At 41.2% G+C, this 25,257-nt stretch overlaps 1 protein-coding gene across 3 annotated transcripts in view; it reads left to right on the forward strand.

Annotated features, from left to right (window-relative positions):
• Nucleotides 1-25,257, forward strand: part of slco2b1.L (solute carrier organic anion transporter family member 2B1 L homeolog) — a 60,098-nt gene that overhangs the window by 16,194 nt on the left and 18,647 nt on the right. For 2 of the 3 annotated variants that reach the window (XM_041581118.1, XM_041581119.1), the window contains 6 exons: nucleotides 394-494; nucleotides 14,473-14,610; nucleotides 16,514-16,676; nucleotides 19,190-19,411; nucleotides 19,953-20,051; nucleotides 22,012-22,142. In XM_041581118.1, the coding sequence (XP_041437052.1) occupies nucleotides 394-494; nucleotides 14,473-14,610; nucleotides 16,514-16,676; nucleotides 19,190-19,411; nucleotides 19,953-20,051; nucleotides 22,012-22,142 (854 nt within the window). 3 annotated transcript variants of the gene reach the window in all.

Below are 25,257 nucleotides of genomic sequence, written 5' to 3' on the forward strand. Positions count from 1 at the left end.
GGGAAGTGATGGTTAATAAAGAGAAATCTGGAGGTTGTAAATCCTGTTCTACAAAAACATTCAGAAGAATACAAAGAAGAGAGAATGGCAAATCCCATACAAGAACCTGTTGAAGACGCCAATACTTCATTGGGAGTAAGTAGAATAATTGTGTGCTTAGGTATCAGAAACAAATGGGTCAAATCAAAACAGTTACTGATGACTGATTCAAATAGGTTCCAATATTCAATGCAAATAAACCTAAACATTGCCGTGCCTCCTGCAGGTCGGCCATGGGAAGACATATCTTATCTATTGTATTTCTCACACTCACAGTCTCTCAGTAGTAACTAACAAGCTTGGTAAACATCCTTTATATTGTCATTGTCTAATCTTCCCTTGCTCTACTCACAGGGATATACCGAGAGATCACCATGACCACAAGCGCAGACAACGAGCGCGAGGATCCAAATCCGAAATCGACACGCTGCTGTCATCCATTCAATAACATTAAGGTAAGAAAACTCAACTATGATGACTTCTTGTCACATCCTTATCCAAAAGAACTTCAAAGGGGCTGATAAAATTAATTACCAGTCCCCCCACTAGTCCCCGATAATGAGCTGCTCAATGGTTGCAACTTGGAGAAGGGAGGGGGTTGTCAGGTTAATTTAGGGCTCATTATAAATACACAGATGAATGCTTTGCATCACTATATGCAGACTATAATAAAGTGTTATAAATAAATCATCATTTTTTTATGTCAACATTTAATCCTCGCTTTATGCACAGCATTTTCTTCAGCTTTATAAATATGCCCCGGGGGAAACGTTTAGAGACGTTTCTTAATAACTTTAATATTAAATTATATCTGTTGGGTCTGAGCAAATACGATCACAGTCCTTTTAGAAATTTGTATGTAAATATTAGTTCCCTGAGAGCGAGTGCTGTTTGTATTCATTCTGCTGGGCTATAAAAACCTAATTCTATTCAAGGGCAATATCATAAAGGAAGGTGCTTGAACCCGTGCACCTTGCCTATAGCGCTGGCGTCTGGTAAAAAAAGTTTAAAAGGCCAGTGCTTTTTAAAAGAAACACAAAAGTATTCACTTAAACCTCCTACATATTCCTGTTCGGTTCTTGTGAGAAGGGTTTCTTTGGATCTCTAGAATTTTCCAGTCTCTTTGAAGTGCGAAGCATTGGGTTTGGGATACTTTTTGTCCAACTGTTAACAGTTATTATGATGGTAGGGTGTTTTGTTTTGTTATTGAGTTTTGCTGTATCCATACAATTTAATATTATTTAACTTGATGGAAGATGAGGAGCTTAGACAATTATGGAGTGGAACAGGGAGAGATGTCTAGAAAGGGACAGAAAGAGCAAGAATCACGGTTTCAAGAGTAGACTTTTTGGTCAAATAGAGCGCTTCCATTCTGGGACAATACCATTTAAGAAAACATGCAAGGGGCTCCATCATCATTAGGTCATTTACTCACACCTGACCTCTAAGACAGTGGCCAATTTCTATTTTGAGAGGGACAGTTGAGATGGGACTTGAACCTGGTCAGGGGTTGGGCTACTTTTGAAGGTTCTTCATTGCTACAATGCTTAGCCAATGTTCATTATAATCAACTGAGGATGAACCAATATGGAGTAGTTTACCCAGGATGTCTAGCAGGTAGCTCCCCAAACACCACTCTCAACCAACAGGTCTAATGCAAGTGTTCCCAACCCTTTGTACCCATGAGCCACACTCATATGTAAAAACTGAGAGCCATACAAGGAAGAAAACATTTCCTTGGTGATGCCAAATATGGTACATTAATTGATAGACCCATTTGGACTGCTGGCCTGCAGGAGTATATATGCCTCCATATTTAAGTCAGGAATTCCAAAGTGGGCATTTACTATGAGGTCACTGGGAGCAACATCAGTAGGAGAGCAACATGTTGCTCAAGAGCCATTGTTTGGGGATCATTGGTCTAATGTGTTGTGACTTGGTCATAAGATAGATGGTGAGAAGTTCTCCATGGTTGGAGAGTGTCATAAAGAGCCACAGGAATCCTTATCTGTTACATTACCAGGGTGTGTCTGATTGGAGGCTTTGTTAATATTAAGGAAGTTTATGCGTGCAGAGGCTTTTAAAACTCTGCTTCTTATAATAAATAAACCTGAACATTTCTGAATACTGTGATTTCAGTTCAGTGTTGGACTGGCCCACCGGCATACCAGGAAAACTCCCGGTGGGCCCAGGTGTTTGTGGGTCCTTGAACTGCTAAACATTTGGCCTATTTCATGACCATTCCCTATTTCTTTGAGAACAAAGAGGCTAAATAGATGGGATAATAGATTAAAGTATGTAAAGAAAAGAGACTAGGAGATTAGAGGTTGAGGAGAAGAAAAATAATAGTTCTGAAAATGGGCCCCTGATCTATGATTCTTTGTTGGGGCCCTGGTCTAAGGTTTTTGGGTGGGCCCCTGGTGTCCCAGTCCGACACTGTTTCAGTTCCATTCATGCATGGTGTCTCAACCTGCAGAAATGGTTGGCGCCCTGAAGCTCAGTGCAATGTCATCCAATTTATCTGTCCTTGTTCTTTTCTTACATCACCAATCGTTCCTTCAGTTTCTCCTACAATGGAGTATCATCTTCTCCCCTACCTCTTTCTGTTGGAGTTCCTCAAGGCTCTGTCCTGGGACCATTACTATTCTTCCTCTTTACTTCCTCCCTCGGCAAATTTATCAACTCGTATGGTTTCCACTACCACCTCTATGCTGACGATACTCAGATCTATCTCTGATCTCCTGATCTCAACCCAGAACTCCTAACTTGCGTCTCCTCCTGCCTGTCCGCTATCTCTACCAGGATGTCGCAACGATACCTTAAATTAAACCTCTCTAAAACTGAAATGGTTCTCTTTCCTCCAACTAACACCAGTAACATCCCATAAGTATCCATCATAGCTAACAATTCCACTATCACCCCCTCTCCCCAGGCCCTGTGCCTTGGGGTTATCCTAGATTCTGCCCTGTCATTCACTCCTCATATCCAGTCACTTATTAAATCATGTCACTTCCACCTAAGGAACATCTCCAAAATACGATCATTTATCACCCAAGAATCTGCCAAAATTCTTATTCACTCTCTCATCATATCACGTCTAGACTACTGTAACTCTCTTTTAATTGGCCTTCCCCTCCAGAGACTGTCACCTCTCCAGTCCATAATGAACACTGCTGCGAGGCTCATACACCTCAGCTACCGCTCCTCCTCTGCCTCGCCATTCTGTCAATCCCTGCACTGGCTTCCGTTACCTTTCAGAATCAAATTCAAATTAAAGACACTGACTTTCAAAGCACTTCATAACTCTGCCCCACCCTACATCTCTGAACTCATCTCTATATACTCACCCAACCGCTTACTACGCTCCTCTATTGACCTGCTACTCAACTCTTCTCTCATTACCTCCTCACATGCTCGCATTCAAGACTTTGCAAAGGCTGCACCCCTCCTCTGGAACTCTCTCCCACGGTCTGTCCTACTTTCTCCCAACCTTTCTGCTTTCAAGAAATCTCTTAAAACGCACTTCTTTCGAGAAGCCTCCCCTCACTCTGCTTAACTACCAAACGCAACACCACATACAGTACCACATTTCTCACCCACTTAATTTGATCTTGCCCACTCCCACACCTTGTGTATTACTCCCTTCCCTTTAGACTGTATGCCTATGCATAGGGCCTTCCTCACCTTTTTGTACCTGTATTGATTGTGATGTATGTAACTCCATATGTTCTATGTATATAATTCATGTGATTTAGTTGTATAATCACATTTACTTTACAGAGCTACGCAATATGTTGGCGCTATATAAATACATGTTGATAAATAAATAATAATAATTTATTTGCTTGTAACGGGCCGATGATCAATGTATTGACCAATACAACACATATTTCTAGGGATAATGATGTCATTATGTCACTTTTTAGGCAGATGTGTCAACTACTGTATTTCCAAATATTCCTGAATATTGAGCTTATTGTAGATGGCATGGTTAATCATTTTATCCACAACAAAAAATATCAGTATAACTGTCTACATCAATAAGGCACCCAAGAGCAAAAAAAAATGGAAAATGAAGTCTTTATTTATTAATAAAACACCCATTGACTCCAACGCATTTGGTGCATGCCAAAAAATAACCTCAAAGTGCCTCTTTTCCATCTTCTTTTCAAGATAATTTTGACTCATATTGATCATACAGAGTTTTTCCAGAATTACCTTGATCTTCAGGCTTCCCAATGACAAGTTCCATCCATTCCTTTCTTCCTCCTTTCTCTTCAACTCTTCTGATCCTCCTTGTCTCTTCCAGTGAACTGCGTGTTCTCATATTTCCAAGATAAGACAGTTTCAGTCTCGCCATTGCGCTGCAAGTGGAAGGTCAGGTTTGATCTAGTCAAGGATTAATTGCTGTGTTTTCCGTGCCAAGTACCATGGTATTTGCAAAAAGTCTTTGACACTCCAGTGTTCAAGGGCATTAAAACATTCTCTGTCCTTCTTCTCCATTGTCTAGACAGTCTTATAGTTTCCTATTCCTACTATTATTCCTGAAATTTTTGTCTGAGCTCTGTAATATTAATATTAATGAGGAACAGAATAAACCAAGACACAACTAAAGCCGAAAATAAAATTTAGGAAGGAGTTTGAAACTGTGTATCCACAGGATATTTAATCACCTATGGGTTATAAATTTCCAAAATCCAATTACAGAATTACCTGGGACTCTTTATATTTGTGTGTGAAAACAGAATAAATATTGATTTGGGACCAGTCTAATTACAAGTTTAACAAACCCAGATGGAAAACATAAAAGAAATAGAAAGTACAGAGCAATTTTAAAGGTATTCTTCAAAAGCAAGCTCACAATATTTATGAGGATATTCAGATATATTTGTGGACAAGATGTGCATGTTTTTGGCCTGAAAACCGGCAGTGAAAAGTCGTATTTGTGCCGATATAAGATGCAGACAGACTAATTCAGCAGCTTATTTGCAGTATATGAGGCCCGCTGATGGGCCTCCCCTGATCGATATCTGGCCTTTAAAAATCCCTTCAGATCGAGGACCGCATTTGTTCATTGATGCAGCCCTCAGTCCGACTGCCTGTACTCTCAGCATTGTGATCGGATCAGCCCTATATTTCCCACCGAACAAGTGGATCTCTGTGTGTATGGCCATCTGGGTGAAATGATACATGTGCCACTGGCTTAAGATATAGGTATAGGACATGGGGCAAAAAAGGCAGGTCTTGGTACTGGGCCATATTGGACTAATTCAGTCATTTTACAATGACGCAATGATACGATCGTGATAAAGACCTATTACGACCTGTAGGGAGAGGATGGTATCAATGACTCAATGGGAATTTCAAACCTGTCCAACAGATATCTGGCTGTATTTTTTTCCCCTAGGAGTCAATAAGCTGCCAAAATGGTCTGGCATTGCCAGTCAGCATATTTGTGACTATCTTAGGTCACACAGAGTGGCCCAACTTGATAGAGCTAGCTTATGTAGAGTTCCAGACATGGATAGGACGGTCGAGGAGCTGGTTATGGTGGATATGGTGGTTATGGATACCAGCATGTGGTGTCATTTTGACACTTTGTTGTCAGACTGACACTTCTCTTGAAGAAGGGGTGTGTGTATGGGGCTGGGTTTTCATTTGGAGGGGTTGAACTTGATGGACTTTCTCTTTTTTCAACCCAATTTCAACCTAATTTAATGTTACTATGTAACTATATAAATATGTAACTTCTTCCTCTGGGAAAGACAATTTTCACATCCTACTTTTTATAGTAGACTAAAGTTGGCCATACATGGGCTGGCATAACCAGTCATCTTGGCTCTCCAGGCTGAGTCAGCAGCTTATTAGTCTATGTATGGGGGCCTTCGCAACTGACTGTCCAATTGATCTCTATCTGCAAATTCTCCAAATATCTCTACATAGGAGGCCAGTGCATTGTGATCAGACCATGGAGCCAGGGACCAAAAGATCATTCCAATTTGGTTTTCTCAGTCAGATTGGCTCAGTTGGAAACCATCTGACTTAACAAAGGGGGTCGCAAACTATGGGCAGGGTGTAACTTCACAGGAAGCAGACCCTGCAACTGCAGAGGATCCAGGAGAAACAGGGGGGCCCATAAGCCCCTAAATTATTAGAAATGAGTCACCTCTGGACATTTTGGGTGCTCTACAATTAATTTGCACTGGGAATCCCAAACATCTAATATGGGTAACATCTAATTAGTATTGTATGTAAGGACAGATAAATCTACTGTTTTGACAAGACCCTCAATGGAAGTCGAAATAAAAATAAGGACATGTATTCTGTTCCAGAGATAATTGTTCTGTTTCCAACGCTTTTTTCTCAGTTGTATGTCTAAATTGTCAAAAGTTAAAGTTGCCTTCAAAAAATCAATCTAGTGCAATAGAACTTAATGTACGACATGTTCTGCCCAGAGGCCTGCTGAGATGTCGGCTTCGTATCTTCCTTAAAGATTATCATTAAATCAGACTGCCAGGGAACGGAATCACTATGAACTGTCTGTTATTACTCTTATTTGTTTCATTAATAGGCATAATGAACGGTGAATTACAATGTGATGGCCATGGACAAATAATAAACAATAGGGAATCTGAGGGGTTCCTCACATCTAGGTGTTTTTTACCTTCACAAATTGAGTTATACCATGTGACACACATTCTATAAATATAATAATGGGGAAGTGGATGGGACAGTACAAGAGTTGTTGCTCATATTGTATGACTTAATACAGAAAGATGGGGATGGAACCCGTTTAATACAGCAACTTCACTCCTAAATAATCTGCTAAATAGCAATTTGGAACCTGTTGAAGTGAAGGAATCCTCAGAGTGTCCAGAAGGGCCCCTCCTGATCCCCAGACCAAAGCAGCTTCAGAAACAACATCATCATTATCATCGTGTCAGCTGACAGCAATGGGGCATATCAGGGAGCATCAGACTCTTGACTGGAAGCTCATTAGATGAGTGAACCATATCCAGAAGCAAAATGTAGACTTGTTAGTTCTAATCTTTCCAACCCCTTGTTATCCAGATACTGGAACATCATTCTGCAGACTCTCCCGACTACCAGTGATACATTGGGCACAATATGCTGAGCCCATAAGCAATTGTTTCCTGGATAATGAGAGATTTTTATAGGTGTTTACTGTGCTGTTGATATTGGGTGCTGCTGTCGCCTACTGGCCAAGTCAATAGAGGGGATACTGAGGGCTGAATGGAGTTCCATTATGGACAGTGATGGTGTGATTGATACATGCATCCCATTTGCTGTCAAAAAGACATATTTAGGAAGATTTATCAAAGAATGTGTTGGTTTTGTTCATTTCCGTTACAAATGGTGATTTTGCAGCAGAAGTTGGAAATAAATTTAGTTTTTGGGTGTTTTTCACGAGCATCTATTTACTAAAGTATTTTTGTAACTGATTTTGCAGCTGATTTACAAACAAAGCGCCATGTGCAAAATACAGTTTCCAGGTGCAAAAAAGCCTTGTTTTGTTTTAGGCACAATGCAGTCCCCCCCCCCAAAAAAAAAAAATCCAGAATTGCAGACACACACCAAGTAGTTTATGTGTAACTTGCTCAGGGCAGGATTGGGCCAGTGGGACAGTGTGAGACAACCCAGTGAGCCCAAGACCTCAAGGGCCAAGCCTACCCAAGCCACTCTCCCTTCCTCGTCTCCTCTCTCCCAAAAGAGGCACCCGGGGGATGCCAGGGGACACATTGCACTGGGGGGGGGGTCTGTGCAGACGTTGGGAGGGGGCTCTTCAGGTTGTAGCACGGCAGGCCCCAGACACCCCAGTCCAACAATGAACTTGCTGGTGTTCCTGCTGCACCTGTATGGGCACAAATTAGAGGCCACTTTCATGAATCGGGTGCAAGTTTTAGCAGGTGACTCCAGATTTGATTTTCATGGTGTGAGCCAGTTGCTTCCATTGGCACAGTTTACTTACGGGGCCCTGGAATTGCCGACAGCTCTAGGGGTGCAGCAGTTCTGGGGTTCCCCAGTGTAAAGTCATTAGGGCAGGCAGAAGGGGAACATTGAAACTGAAGTTGCCAGGATCATGCGTGGGTCATTCGTGGGCACAAGTACTAATTGTCTTTGTCCATTCGGTGAGTGATGCAGAAGCCCCCTACACTGGCACAGTTTCTCCTTAAGAGCATTTGCATGTGTGTGTGTGTGTGTGTGTCTGTCCGTGTGTAAGGGTAGAACTACACAGGCGTTTTGACATCTGATACCTCCTGTTGCGACACAACATGTGGAATCGCAGGCGTCACGTTGGTTGCGCCGAATCTAAGGTAAGTAATAGAAATGTCGGACGTTGTCTCCGCATGCATCTGACACAACACGATGAAGATACAACATGCAAGGTTCGCATCCGTCAGTCGCGTCGCATCAGATGCACGCTGAGACTACGTCAAACATTTCTATTACTTACTTTAGATTCGGCGCTTGTGTTGGAACGGAAGGTATTGGATGTCAAAATGCCTGTGTTGTTCAACCCTAAGGGGCAGATTTATCAAGGGTCAAAATTTATTTTAAAAAAAATCAAAGTTTTTTTTTTGTCCGAATAGGTCAGTTTTCAATCGAATAGGTCGGTTTTCAAACAAATTCAAATCGTACCAATTGAAGTCCACCAATTGACTCCAAATAGCTTCTACGAGATCCCCCATAGGCTAAAACAGCAATTCGGCAGGTTTTCGATGGTGAATGGTCGAAGTCAAATTTTTAAATAGACAGTACATGATAAATTTCGAAATTCTACTTTTCACATTTTTCGAATCAAATTTGAACTATTCCCTAGTCGAAGTACACAAAAATTAGCTGAAAGTTTGAATTTTCACTTCGACCTTTGGTAAATCTGCCCCTAAGTGTTGCACAAGCCACATCCAACCACAACCAGCTGGAATTCAAACTCTGACGCACACACAATGTTGATGAATTGACACATTTCCATGTCATCATTAGCAGAATCCCTTCATTTCCAAATGACAGGCCCCTCCCTGTGCAACATTTATACTCACTATATTCACTGGCGTTAAACAAGAGGCCACTTATCCTTCCCCAACACAAATTCCACTTCAGCCATATGAAAGGAAAAGCTGACGATTTCCTTGGGAATTCAGTTCTAGTGATATATTAGTGCATTGGCCAAAGCTCTTACTGAGTGACACTGGGGGTGTTGGGTGATTTTGAAGGTACTGACCAACTGCAACTTAGTACAAGGTGAGGCCACAGACAACGCCATTAGTAAAGCCCAGAGTAAATCTGTTTGGGGGCACTGATAGCACTAAAGCTAAAGTTAATCTGTTAACTGCGGGGCCACCATCAGTCATCATGGGACCCCATTTTTCTAAGTTAGCAGAGCCTACCCCCCCATCACATGCAGAGACACGACCCTAATCCACAGTAAACAGTCCCCAATTATGCCAAACTCCACCCACAATCTGAACAAACTCCACCTACTCCTGCACAAGACCCCTCCTCTTCCATAATCTACAACTTGCTCTTTTCCATCTTGGGTTCCCCTCTGCCATGTGGCTCCTTACTACAATACCCCCTGTACCCCCCGATGGTGGCCCTGGTTAACTGCCCCAAAATTCTGGTTAGATCAACAAGCAAACAGTCATTGATTAATCTTTTGTCATTGGCCAAGCTTTGGAAAATGGTTGGTCATTGGTAAGTTTGGAGGTGGATTTGCAATGATCAGAGTGATTATCTGTCATACAGAATGTTTGGATACTGGGGTTTTCTGGATAAGGGGAGACCACAGCCCTTTAGCAGTAATGATCTGTGTCTCCAAAGATGCCCCAGTAGCTCCCCATCTTCTTTTCTGCTGATTCACTGCACATGCTCTGTGCTGCTGTCAGTTACTGAGCTTAGGGAGCCACTCACAATATACAGTACACATAGAATAGAAATGTCACAATATACTGTATATGTACAATATAACATTCATACAAATAATTCAGATTTACATAACATGGCAGCATAGAAATCAATACAGTTTGCGTCCAGGGCCGCCATCAGGGGGGGATGGGGGACAAGTGTCCCGGACCCGGGCATGAATGGGGGCCCGACAGTACTGCAGTTTGAAAAAATCCGGGCCCCCCTTGCGAGTGGCGAAGCCGTGCATGCGGCCAGCCGAACAGCCGAAATGTGGAAGTGCCGAGAACAGCCAAAGCCACTAAAACTGTCGAAGCCCAACTCCCGAATCGGCGAAAAGACCCAATGTCACGAAAGTAGGCGAAGTTGAACACCAATGTGGGTTTTTTGGTTTTCTTTAATCCCCTGGCCACCAATGTATTATTTTAATATTCTATAGGCCCCTGGCACCAATATTCTTTTTCAAAATGTTTTTTGGGGCCCCACATTTTTTGCAACTTGTAAGGGGGGCCCTGGCACCAATGTTTTTTTTTTAACTTATAAGGGGGCCCTGACCATCAATAACTTTTTATAACTTGTGTGGGGGGGGTTTACTTTTTTAGCGCTGATGTCTGTGTGGTCTTTGGGCTGGATGGAGTGGGGCTTGGGTGGAATCTGGGGTGGGGCTTGGGCGCTAGTGTGGGCGGGGCCCAGGGGACCCTGAAAATATTGCTGTACTGGGCCCTGTGATTTCTAATGGTGGCCCTGTTTGCGTCAGAATATAATAATTATTCCTATAGCATCTGCTTCTATAACAAACAAACCTAATTTTCTGCTGATGATCTGCCACTATCCCTAAGGTTAGCTTCCCAACAGCAGCTCAGAGTACACTGAGCATGTGCAGTGCCGCTGACACTCCTAACAGAATCCAAGATGGTGACCCCCAGTGCACAGCTATGTAGGCCTGGATCATTACTGCTATAGAGATGCTCAACCTTGAGGCTGGTGCAGTAAGTTCAGAATATAAAACATGGTATTTCTAGCCATATTCATTTTTAGGGTTTAGTTCTCCTTTAAGGCTACTAAAAACAATGGAAAAAAAAGATACATTTCTTTTGCCATTAACTCTGATTGATAACAAGGCAACAAACAAATTAGGCCTCATGGTCACAGAGGGCATATGATGACACAGAAGCGAGGGAACATATTGCAGGATAGTTGCACATGTCAGCCTCCGTGTATCAGCCGTGTTAATGCAACGTGTAGTAACTGAAAGCAGGGAAAGAACATGTATTTCTGCTCTAAACAAGTGAAAATGATTTCCCTAAAGAATCAGCGATTATCACCAACTTGCACAGAAAGAGAGTAAGATGCAACAATTGTTCGGGTCTAGTAACCCATAGCAACCAATCAGGTGAGCGTGTTTACAAACAGGTGACCACTAGTAAACGCAACCTGCCGAAGGGCCACTGTGGGTCACAAGATTGGTCAAAAACTGCATTTTTACTGCATTTTTAGTGCTTTATTGGGTTTTCTTCCGGTACTGCGGTCTTCTCCCTCACCCCAAATACACACAGACAGATTAATTGGCTCTCGATAAAATAGACTTTCATGTATAAAGGATACATGGGACCTTTGATTGTAAGCTCCATTGGGTCAGGGATTGTGAATAATCTCTCTAAGGTGAATATGTCAGCACTTTATAGGATAATAATCAGCGCCAGAGACGAGAGCTGAACGATTGGGCTTTATAGAGGAGATAAAATAAGGCAACGACTAATTAAATAACGAGCAGATCATGTGACTAATCAGGTTTATAGGAAATACAATCAGTGTCGGGCGTCTTCAATCCACTAAATTTATATTAAAATGCAAATTCGTGGTGCTGATTCAGCTGCTCAGAGATAATTACAAGGGTTTTATAACGATCTCCTTTATGTTTCATCAGCTTAAATGTGTAATAGGAATTCCTTTTAGTGGGACAGAATATTATATCAATTATTATATGATTATTACTCATTAATTCCTGCTCTATCTCTGTAACCTCTTATTTTCAACCCAAGGGGATTAATGTGAAGTTGCCTCTCCCTTTGCTGCTATAACTAAAAAAGAACTAAAAACTTCCCCTAGCATTGATTAGAATAATAGACTGGAATATGAATAGGAGAGGCCTGAATAGAAAGATGAGTAATAAAAAGTAATAATAACAATACATTTGTAGCCTTACAGAGCATTTGTTTTTTAGATGGGGTCAGTGACCCCCATTTGAAAGCTGGAAAGAGTCAGAAGAAAAGCTTTAAAAAAGAAAAAAATGAAGACCAATTGAAAAGCTGCTTAGAATTGGTCATTCCACTGTTGGACTGGGCTGGCGGGACCCTGGGAAAAGACCTGGTGGGCCCCTCTGGCCCAGTCCTTGTTCAGAAGCGGCTTTCAACCTCCCTTTCTTGCCCCCGGCGTGGCTGAAAGAAAAAGAAGGGAGGCACGGGGGGCCGGAAGGTTAGGTTGCAGTTCGGGGAGGGGGGCCAGAGGGAACTTTGCATCTGGGGTGGGGGGCCCCGAGTAGGGTTGCCACCTCACCCCTTTAAAACTGAACACATGTGGAATCCACAGCATGCATGGCTATTGGCTAATAAACAATTAATTTAGATGCATGATGTATGGCTGCACAGAAATCAGTTTAGTCTGCAGCATGCATCTAAATGAATTGCTAATTAACCATGCAGGCTGTGGATTTTATATTCCAGTTTTAAAAGGGTGAGGTGGCAACCCTGGCCGTGAGGCAGCAGCAGCCTGCAGAAATAATGCAGTGTATGCAAGGGGTGAGAGTAGAATCACATGGATGAATAAATATCTCTTCTGTTTTGGGTTTCACAGTATCCAAAAGTGCAAGATCATTGTAGGTGATTTAAACACCAGCAAAGGAAGGGGTTATTTTCCATAAAGCCTTCTAGCAGATTCCATTAATAGTGATGGGCGAATCTGTGCCGAAAAATTCGTGAATTAACCACGAAAATTTGAGAAACGCATTAAAGACAACGGGCGTCAAAATAATTTTGACAGGCAGCAATTTTGACGCAAGCGACAATTCTGAATTAGTGTCTGGCGAATTTATTCGCTCATCACTCTCCATTAATACACAGATATTTGCAGGGCAGATGCATTAATTTGTCTTCATTTATGGGTTATAAGTCGCAGTGTGCAGGTGCCAAAAGCCAATGTGGGCAGTACCGCAGTAAATGGAGTTGCTATAAAGCACGAAATAATAAAATGAGGAGGAGATACTCACAGTCCCTCCTAGTCCACAGGTGCATATCCATAAGAGTCCCTCCAAAAATCAGTCAGAGGAAGTAAAAAGTACAAAATGTTTTTTAGGATATAGTAGACAGCAGCCTAACGTGTTTTGTGCCTGTTGGGGCACTTACTTATCAGTCAGAGGTAGTAAAAAGTACAAAATGTTTATTATGTTTATTAGGACTTACTGTAGTAGACGGCGGCCTAACGCGTTTCGTGCCTGTTGGGGGCACTTACTTATATCAGTCAGAGGTAGTAAAGAGTACAAAAGTTAATTAGGACATAGTAGACAGTGGCCCAATGCGTTTAGGCACTTATTTCTATCAGTAAGTGCCCCAACAAGCACAAAACGCGTTAGGCCGCTGTCTACTATGTCCTAATAAACATTTTGTACTTTTTACTACCTCTGACTGGTTTTAGGAGGGACTCACAATTATTGTTGTTCTCTGCAGTGAGAGCCAATAGGAAAGGAGCAAACGTGGGGCAAAGGATTGTGCAGGGAGTTGATGGTGCCGGCGCCAGATGCACTTATTTGAGTAGGATCAGAGAAGGGGGTGTCGAATGCATCTGGGTGAATTGGGGTCTTATATTTCCTAAATGAAAGGTGTAATTCTTGTTTTCCTCCATTTGGTTCAATAGAATGTCTTTTTTCAGCCTTAGCTTCTATGTAACTGTTTCAGGCAGGGGATGCTGGGAGATCTTTAGGAAGAGTTTAAAGGGGTTGTTCAAAATTCACTGTTAGTATGATGTACAGTAGGCATTGACATTCTGAGACACCTTGCTATTGGTCTGCTTTTTTATTTTTATGTGGGTTTTCAGTTATTTTGTTTTTTATTTTCCCAGTAGCTCTCTAGTTTGGTATTTCAGCAGCTATCTGGTTGCTAGGGTCTTATTTGCCCTAGCAACCAGGCAGTGGTTTGAAAAAAGACAGCATCGCAGAAATAGTTTTTTGGCTGCTGGGGTCAGTGACCCCCCGCTATTTGAAAGCTGAACAGAGACATGAGAGGCAGGAAAATAATTCAGAAACTATAAACAATTAATCATGAAGGCCAATTGCAAACTTGCTGGGAATAGGACATTCAATAATATAAACCACTCCCTGGACCTGACGGATATATTGCGGGACCCTGGGGATGGTAATTACAGCTGGAGGGCCCCAGTTGGAGCTGTAGTTGAATATTCTAATAAAAAAGACAAGGAATTATAAGAAATGTACAATATCTATTGTTTCTCCCTCAGGTGTTTGTGCTGTGCCACGGCTTCCTCCAGCTCTCCCAGCTCCTGCTCTCCGGGTACCTGCGCAGCTCCATCTCCACAATTGAGAAACGCTTCGGGATTTCCAGCCAGACTTCCGGAATTCTCTCTTCCTTTAACGAGGTACAAATTTGAATGTGCCGCGGTGCTTTCAGGGCTTCCTGTTGTCTGGCTATAATATTCACTCACTCCCCATCTGCAGTGTCTATCATGTAGGGAGGAATGTATAGGAACTAGTAGGGCACTTTTTCTTTGGAGGGGAGGGGACAAGTGATGGGTGAATTTCCTGCGAAATTCATGAAACGGCGAAAAATTAGCGAAACTCGAATTTCGATGCCCGTGTCAATTTTGACGCCGCCGTCAATGGGGAAGTCAATGGGCTTCCGAATAATGTTGACGTGCAACGGTTTTGACGGACGACAAATTTTTTTTTGACCCATCAATTTTTCGATTGTTCAAAGAAATTCGCCGCAAATTCACGCCTGGCGAATGTATTCGCCCATCACTAGTGGGGAGTGGGAAACTTGTGGAAGGCCACTAATGGATATAAAAATTAGGCCAAGGATAAACAGAAACTGTCATAAGAAACCTGGGGGGGGGGGCACATTGCAGAACTAGAGAATCTTAAAGGGATACTGTCATGGGAATTTTTTTTTCAAAAATCAGTTAATAGTGCTGCTCCAGCAGAATTCTGCACTGAAGTCAGTTTCTCAAAAGAACAAACAGATTTTGTTATATTTAATTTTGAAATCTTGACACAGGGCTAGATATTGTCGGTTTCCCGGCTGCCCCCAGTCATGTGACTTGTGCTCTGATAAACTTCAGTCACACTTTACTGCTATACTACAAGTTGGAGTGATATCACCCCCCTCCCTCCCTGCCCCCAGCAGCCTAACAACTAGGGATGCACTGAATCCACTATTTTGGATTAGGCCAAACCCCCGAATCCTTTGCGAAAGATTCACCCGAATACCGAACTGAATCTGAATCCTAAATTGTATATGCAAATTAGGGGTGGGAAGGGGAAAACTTATTTTACTTCCTTATTTTGTGACAAAAAGTCACGCAATTTCCCTCTCCACTCCTAACTTGCATATGTAAATTAGGATTCATATTCGGTTTAATAATTCTGCTGAAAAAGGCCAAATCCTGGCCGAATCATGGATTTGGTGCATCCCTACTAACAACAGAACAATGGGAAGGTAACCAGATAACAGCTCCCTAACACAAGATAACAGCTGCCTGGTAGATCTAAGAACAGCACTCAATAGTAAAATCCAGGTCCCACTGAGACACATTCAGTTACATTGAGTAGGAGAAACAACAGCCTGCCAGAAAGCAGTTCCATCCTAAAGTGCTGGCTCTTTCTGAAAGCACATGACCAGGCAAAATGACATGAGATGCACCTACACACCAATATTACAACTAAATACACTTGTTGGTTCAGGAATGACATTTTATATTGTAGAGAGAATTATTTGCAGTGTAAACAGTGTCATTTAGAGATAAAAAAATACATCATAAAAATCATGACAGAATCCCATAATCTAGAGTGACAAAGCCTTCCCATACACTCGGTTATTTTATATATATATATATATATATATATATATATATATATATATATATATATATATATATATATATATATATATATATATATATATATATATATATTATATCAGCTGATGAACAGCTTGTTCAGGGTCTTGTGACAAAATCTGCTCAGTGGAGCTGCACCTTTAAATTAACCGTTAGTATGATGTAGAGAGGGATATTCTGAGATAGAATAGAAAGATGAGGAATAAAAAATAACAATACATTTGTAGCCTTACAGAGCATTTGTTTTTTAGATGGGGTCAGTGACCCCCATTTGAAAGCTGGAAAGAGTCAGAAGAAGAAGGCAAATAATTAAAAAACTCTAAAATAACTAAAAATAATAATCACCCTGTTAAAGACAATGGTGTTAAATTGCCTGGAGCAGTGAGTAATACAATCTAATACTTCCTATTGCTTCTCCCTGCAGATAGGCAACACTGTGCTGATCGTGTTTGTCAGTTACTTCGGGAGTCGGGTGCACAGACCCCGCTTTATCGGCGTTGGAGCTCTGATCGTCTGCACGGCCGGGTTCCTCATGTCTCTGCCGCACTTTATTATGGGGGCTTATGAGTATGACAAGTCTGTGGCAAGTACGTTGCTTTGTGGGAGTTTCATGTGCAGGAAAGTATCACTGCGGGTGCAACATTGTATTAAACTGGAAGTGTTACAATAGACAATGGGGGAAATGGCTGGGCATAGACTAAGAGGTTATCTGAAAAAAAGGCATTACTTTGATCAACCCATAGCAACCAATCAGCAGGCAGCATTTATTGGTCACCTGTTTAAAAGCAAAAATAATATTGGCTGTCCTAGTTAACTGCTCCTGGGCAGTTTTTTTTATTACATTTGCAATGAGCTGACATGAGCCCCACATCACAATGTTTTATGGTGGGCAGTTTTGGGTGTTTAAAAACAGGTCACATCAATCCATACACAGAAAGATTCATTTGTTTGGTGGGTTCATAGATGAAGGAATTTTTGCCTAATTTTGCCCAAGGGTCACCAATGAGGGGGAGGGGATGCCAAGATGCAGTCAAGGGCACCATGGTAGAGGGAGGCCTGAAATTGAAAGGCACAGGTAGTGATGGGGGTGGGCCTTGCAGTGTAGGGGTGGACTTCAGAGGATCATGGGAGGAGTTTCGTTGTAATTGGGGAGTAAACCGAATGGACGTGAAGAGTATTTCTTTCATTGGGGACCCATTAAACTTATTGGCAGGGCCCACCACCCAAGGGGTAAGCTAATAATTATGGCTGCCAGGGGAGGGCCCTGCTTATACTTGTATGGAGCCCCATTATTAGTGACGGCAGCCAGCACACAGGCAGTCGGCTAAATCAGACTCCGCCCATCCAGGAGAGGATCTTATAGACAGTCCTTGGAAGAAGGGTCAAACTCAGGGTCGGACTGGGGGGCCAGGGCCCACTGGGACTGCTGTCCAGGGCCCACTCTGTCCCCTACTATGACGCGTATGCATTAAGGTTAGAATACGACTATCAGGAGAGGGGGCCTGGCCCATGACACCGTTTTTTTCCCGGTGTCCCACTGGGCCAGTCTGACCCTGATTAAACCTGCTCTTACCATTCCCCAACCAGTCCCTAATTAGCCAGACAGTCATTTTGGCCCCACATAAGGGTCAATAAGCTTCTGACTGAGTAGAGTGGTTGAGTTAGCAGCCAATGAAAGCCCCCGTATGGCCAGATTGCCTATAATACACATTGATCTTGCCTGTGTGGCCATTATTGTTCCTGATTTGGCAGTGATCTATTTAAAAGATGGTTCACCATTAAACGGGTGGTTCACCTTTAAGGTAACTTTCAGAATGTTAAAAAAATGGCCAATTCTAAGCAACTTTTCAAATGGGTTTCATTATTTACTTTTTATAGTTTAGTAGTTATTTGCCTTCTTCTTCTCTAAAAAAACAAATGCTCTGTAAGGCTACAAATGTATTGTTATTACTACTTTTTATTCCTTATCTTTCTATTCAGGCCTCTCCTATTCATATTCCAGTCTCTTATTCAAATCAGTGCATGGTTGCTAGGGGAATTTGGACCCTAGCTACCAGATTGCTTAAATGCAAATTGAGGAGCTGCTGAATAAAAAGCTAAATAAGTCAAAAACCTTAAATAATAAAAAATGAAAACCAATTGCAAATTGTCTCATAATATCCCTCTCTATATCATACCAACAGTTAATTTAAAGGTGAACAGCCCCTTTAAATCACATTTAGTATGACAGGAGATAGTGATATTATGAGACAATTTGCAATTGATTTTCATTTTTTATTACTTGTAGTTTTTTGATTTATTTAGCTTTTTATTCAGCACCTCTCCAGTTTGCAATTTCAGCCATCTGGTTGCTAGGGTCCTCATACACTAGCAACTGTGCATTGATTTGAATAAGAGACTGGAATATAAATAGGAGAGACCTGAATAGAAAGTGGAGTAATAAAAAGTAACAATAGCAAACCATTTCTGGCCTTACAGAGCAATTGTTTTTTAGATGGGGTCGATGACCCCCATGTGCATGCTGGAAAGAATCAGAAGAAGAAGGAATATGATTAAAAAACTATAAGCAATGAAGACCAATTGAAAAGTTCCTTAGAATTAGCTATTCTATAACATACTAAAAGTTGACTTAAAGGTGAACCACCCCCTTTAAAGGGGATATTCACCCAAACAAAGAAAATGTAAGTTTAAGCAATTGTCCATGACACATTTTGCCGGTCTGTCTGAAATGACTTCAGCTACATTGTTTCAAGAGCAGAAACAGCAGTGCAGAGAATAACAAACAAGGAAAACAAGGAAACATGGGCTGCTTTAGGGTAGGAATACACAAACGATTCCGGCGCGATCCGTCACCCTGCGACAAAACGCATGCAACGTGTAGTCTTGTCGCGTCGGATCAACACTGCGACACTGTGCGACAATTCTGTCTCTTACCTTTTTTTTGTCGGCTTTTTTGCGGTTTGTCGCAACGCGTCGGATCGAGCCCTGAATCTTTCGTGCAGTCCTACCCTTAGATAACAATATTTTTCCAATGATAAATCCATGTTCCAACTGGCACCGACCCCCACAGCAGTTACAACTGAACCTTTTCTATTCCCAGGTCTTTACAGCAACGTCACAGACATTTGCCAGTCCCATGGACCAATCAGAAGTCTTGACAATGACAAATGCGAGGAGAGTGTCCAGAAGGAGAATAAGAATGTTCTGTTTATTCTGTTCCTGGGGCAGATTCTGCTTGGCGTCGGCAGTGTGCCCATTCAGCCATTCGGCATTTCCTACATCGATGACTTTGCCAATAAAAGAAACTCTCCCCTTTATATTGGTAAGAACCAAAACTGCTGCGGAACCTCTTCCAAGGCTGGAACCCCTCCCCCCTCCACTTGACTGGTTATTGGGGTTCATAAGGGACCTGATATTCAAGCAAAGCAACTGCAGAAAGGACAAAGTTATAGGAAAAGAGATTGGGATGTGGGGGATTCATGAACTGGATTGTGCCATGTACAGTACAGAGGCTTTAAGGTGGTACCCTGATATAGTGAAGGTGTTTTAGAACTACATCTCCCAGCTGAAAACATAAATCCCATAGAGGGCTCTGTGCCCTGACTAAAATGATTTCTATTTATATATACAGTATATATATATATATATATATATATATATATATATATATATATATATATATTTTTTTTTTTTTATATTATTATTATTATTATTATTTTTTTTTTTTCCAGTGTTTCATTTGAGCCCCTGCTTGGTTGCCAGGGGCAGTGACCTTAGCAACATGACAGTTGAAATGCCAGGAAACAATGTAATTAAATGAAAAAGGCAGTGCAGAGTGATTAAGAGGGTTTTCCTTGTTGCAGGGATCCTGTTTGCGGTGAGCTTAATGGGGCCAGGAGTGGCGTTTATTCTGGGATCTGCCATGCTGCGCTACTATGTTGACATTGACAAGCTCTCTGCTGGTGAGTCCGACCCAGTGAACTTTCCACTTGAGCAGCTATATGTGCCCTGAGCTTCTCACTCAACACAAACAGCAGGTCAGCGGGGCCCCCGAACTGCCTCCACCTACCTGCCAGGGGCTCCCGAGTTCACTGCTGTTATTAGCCCAGCAAGGAGACCCCCAGAGCAGCACATTAATCCCTGCTAATCTATTATATAAACAGCTGCTTGGCTTCTGGGGGGAATTCTAAGGAAATATATATATATATATATATATATATATATATATATATATATATATATATATATATATATATATATTGGCTCAAAAGAAGCTAGCACACACAGGACTTATGGAGAAAAAAGGTTTTTATTTTAACAGAAAAAAACTAACGTTTCGGAAGGCTTTGACTTTGAGAAAGGCTAGGGACCTAGCCGAAACGTTAGTTTTTTTCTGTTAAAATAAAAACCTTTTTTACTCCATAAGTCCTGTGTGGTGCTAGCTTCTTTTGAGCCATTGTAAATACTAATACATAGCTCTGCACCCAGGGACCTTATACCAGTATACGTGCTGTGCTGGCATTTCCAGTTCTATATATATATATATATATATATATATATATATATATATATATATATATATATATATATATATATATATATATATATATATATATATATATATATATATATATATATATATATATATATAGTCCACGAAAAAGCAGCACTCACGATAAATAATATAACTTGCCTGGGTGCAGTATCAAAAATGTTTCGATATACAACCAACAGAAGGGATCCGCACTCACAGGTCTTAGGTAAAAAGTGCGAAAGGCCTCGGAGGAGGCCGAAAACATTAGGCTTACATCTTTGCAATAAAACTTCTTTATTTTTTACCTAAGACCTGTGAGTGCGGATCCCTTCAGTTGGTTGATATATATATATATATATATATATATATATATATATATATATATATATATATATATATATATATATATATATATAAGTCCGAAAACCATGAGTGCACACTGGGGTTTACTTGCAAATATAATTTTATTTAGTTACATTAAAAACAGGTCAACGTTTATCAAGACGATAAAGGTCCTGGGCTTGGACCGAAACGTTGACCTGTTTTTAATGTAACTAAATAAAATTATAATTTTAAGTAAACCCCAGTGTGCACTCATGCTTCTATATATATATATATATATATATATATATATATATATTTATATATATATATATATATATATATATATATATATATATATATATATATATATATATATATATATATAGTGAATAAAGTACCCCCTGTTGTAAAATATAAGGATATTATAAGTTACCGAGGAGTTTCATGACCATATAAAAGTACGAGGCCGGAGGCTGAGTGTTTTTATACAGGTCATGGAACTCCGAGGTAACTTCTAATATCCTTATATTTTACAACAGGGGGTACCAAATAGAAAGATGAGTAATAAAAAGTAGCAATGACAATAGATTTGTAACCTTACATTTTTCTTTTTTATAAAAAATTAAGGCCAATGGAAAAGTTGCTTAGAATGAACTGTTACACCATTGGTTCCATAGCGCCCAGCACCCACTCATGTTTCCCCCCTCACAGTCACTTTCTGTTTATTAGTGAGGGGGAAGCCAACCCCACCCCTTGCCTAGGACTGCAGAAAGGGTAGTTACCGTGGCAACCTATGCCCAAACAGGACCACAGAATGACCAGTGTTGAAATATCAGTACTAAGTATTCAGATAAAATATACAATAGTGTTCAGTATTAAGGGCTGGTAACTAATGGCTGCCCTGGATGCCCCCTTCCCTGACCCCTTTTTCTGCCCATTTACCCCACCTGCCCATTTACCCCACCTGCCCATTTTGCTACCCTGTGATGTCATCACCCCACCCCAAGTGACATCATGATGGTGCCATGCTGGGCAGTTGTTTGACTGTATGATCTCTTTTGCAGATGAAATCACACTCACACCCAAGGACCCCCGCTGGATTGGAGCTTGGTGGCTTGGCTACTTGGTGGCGGGAAGTGTTGTTGCCATCGCTTCGATACCCTACTTTATATTTCCAAGAGAAATGCCAAAACAGGTATGGGTATTCTTCTGTAATGTCCTTATAGATGTGATAGATATGGACTGTCCTAGAGTCTCACCCCACACTCACCTGCAACCCAGAGTTCCACCGGGGATAGTAGGGTCCACAATCCTTGAGGCAATTTAATAAAATTCAGAAATGTTATTGTTTGCATCTTGATTTGTTTCCCTTGATGTCACCCTGCAGGGGCATTCTATGACTGTAGCCATCCTATCACTTACTGCAGCTCTCTTTTTATGGGATTGACTTCCACTGCAATTCTCTGCCTACTGTAGGGTCCAAATCCAAATATGGCCTCCTATCTCAGGCTTCTAATGGGGCCTCCCATCTCAGACTTCTATTGGTTCTTCCTATCTCAGGCTTCTAATGGGGCCTCCTATCTAAGGCTTCTAATGGGGCCTCCTATCTCAGGCTTCTAATGGGGACCCCTATCTCAGGCTTCTAAAGGGGCCTCCTAGCTCAGGCTTCTAAAGGGGCCTCCTATCTCAGACTTCAAATGGTTCCTCCTATCTCAAGCTTATAATGGGGTGTCTTGTCTCAAGCTTATAATGGTGCCTCCTATCTCAGGCTTCCTGCCTCATGCTTCTGATGGGGCCTCCTGTATCAGGCTTCTAATGGGACCTCCTATCTCCGATTTCTTAGTGAGCCTCCTAACTCAGACTTCTAATGGTTCCTTCTATCTTGGGCTTCTAATGGGGCCTCCTATCTCAGGCTTCCAATGAGGCCTTCTGGCTCTTCAGAAACCACCAAACCCTTCACAGTGTGGCAGAATTACAACTACTAGGTCAATTTCCTTGATTAGGCCAGTTCTGTTCAACTTAATCATATAGTGGTACAGTTATTCACTATAATACAAATTTAAGGGCTAGATTATAATGAAATGAAGTATACAGTCATATGAAAAAGTTTGGGAACCCCTCTCAATTCTTTGGAGTTTTGTTTTTCATTGGCTGAGCTTTCAAAGTAGCAACTTCCTTTTAATATATAACATGCCTTATGGAAACAGTAGTATTTCAGCAGTGACATAAAGTTTATAGGATTAACAGAATATATGAAATATAACAAAATTAGACAGGTACATAAATTTGGGCACCCCAATAGAGATATTACATCTATACTTAGTTGAGCCTCCTTTTGCCTCTAGATGCCTGCTATAGCCTTTGATGAGTATCTGGATTCTGGATGTGGGTATTTTTGATCATTCATCCATACAAAATCTCTCCAGTTCAGTTAAATTTGATGGCTGCCGAGCATGGTTCAAATTATCCCATAGATTTTCCATGATATTCAAGTCGGGGGACTCCAGAATATTGTACTTGTCCCTCTGCATAAATGCCTTTATAGATTTCCAGGTGTGTTTAGGGTCATTGTCTTGTTGGAATATCCAACCCCTGCACCTTAACTTCAACTTTGTGACTGATGCTTGAACATTATCCTGAAGAATTTGTTGATATGGGGTTGAATTCATCCGACCCTCGACTTTAACAAGGGCCCCAGTAGTCCCTGAACTAGCCACACAGCCCCACAGCATGATGGGACCTCCACCAAATGTGACAGTAGGTAGCAGGTGTTTTTTGCTTGGAATGCGGTGTTCTTCTTCCGCCATGAAAAGCGCTTTTTGTTATGACCAAATAACTACATTGTTGTCTCATCAGCCCAAAGCACTTAGGCTTGTCTAAATGAGCTTTTCCATACAACAAGCGACTCTGTTTGTGTTTGTGTGAGTGCAGAAAGGGCTTCTTTCTCATCCCCCTGCCATACACATGTTCTTTGTGCAAATTGTGCTGAATTGTAGAACGATGTACAGATACACCATCTGCAGCAAGATGTTCTTGCAGGTCTTTGGAGATGATCTTTGGGTTGTCTGTAACATTCTCACAATCCTCCGCATATACCGCTCCTGTATTTTTCTTGGCCTGTCAGACCTGGGTTTTACAGCAACTGTGCCTGTGGCCTTCCATTTCCTGATTACATTCCTTACAGTTGAAACTGACAGTTTAAACCTCTGAGATAGCTTTTTGTAGCCTTCCCCTAAGCCATGATACTGAACAATCTTTGTTTTCAGATCTTTTGAGAGTTACTTTGAGGATCCCATGCTGTCACTCTTCAGAGGAGAGTCAAACAGAAGCACAATTTGCAATTGGCCACCTTAAATACCCTTTGACACCTACCTATGAAGTTCAAGGATTAACAAATTAATCCAACCAATATGGTGTTGCCAGTAGTCAGTATTGAGCAGTTACACGCATTCAAATTAGCAAAATTACAAAATTACCAAATTTTTGCACAGCCAGTTTTTCACATTTGATTTAATTTCATACAACTGAATACTGTTTCACTAAAAATCTTTGTTCAGAAAACACCCCAGTACTCAGATGTTCCGGGGAAATGAAAGACATACCACTGTTATCTTTTTTGTTGAAAGTGGAGTAAATTATTATGCAGGCGGAGAGGGGTTCCCAAACTTTTTCATATGACTGTATATAATACAAAAAAATAATAATAATAATAATAAATAAAAAAACTAGGACAGTTATGGGGACCATAAACATTTTTTTTTAGAAGAGTTATATCCTTCCAATGAACCTCCAGCTGAACAGCACTGGTCACTACAGGAATTGCCCACAGTATGGAAGATTAACTCCTTTTATTTCTAACAGTAGCCTGCAGGTTTTCCATGCAATGACTCAGTTAGACTTCAAGCTCCTCATATTGATATAAATGTGTGAGTTTTCCTGCAAATAAATAGATAAAGCTGTAAGTTGCTGGCAGTCTCATTAGTCAGTAACGTCAGCTATTTCCCAAACTCTCCATCTCGAGTGCAGGATCGATTCCGGGGACCGAGACCCTCAGTGATTTAACAACCTAATTTCATGTAATGTTTCAATTGATCAATTTATCCTACGGAAGAATCTGTCTTATAAATCAATAGATCATTAAGGATTCTCTCCGCTAAACTGCATCTTAAATGGAAAAAACCTTCTGCCCTGTCAGACATGTTATAACTCCACTGCATGCTCTTCTGCCTAAATCTCCAATAGATACTAAATATATCCTTCATTTTCTTATAACCCACATAGATGGATATATAATTGCATGCAGAGTCGGC

Source organism: Xenopus laevis, chromosome 2L (genome assembly GCF_017654675.1).
Source record: "Xenopus laevis strain J_2021 chromosome 2L, Xenopus_laevis_v10.1, whole genome shotgun sequence".
NCBI lineage: Eukaryota > Metazoa > Chordata > Amphibia > Anura > Pipidae > Xenopus > Xenopus laevis.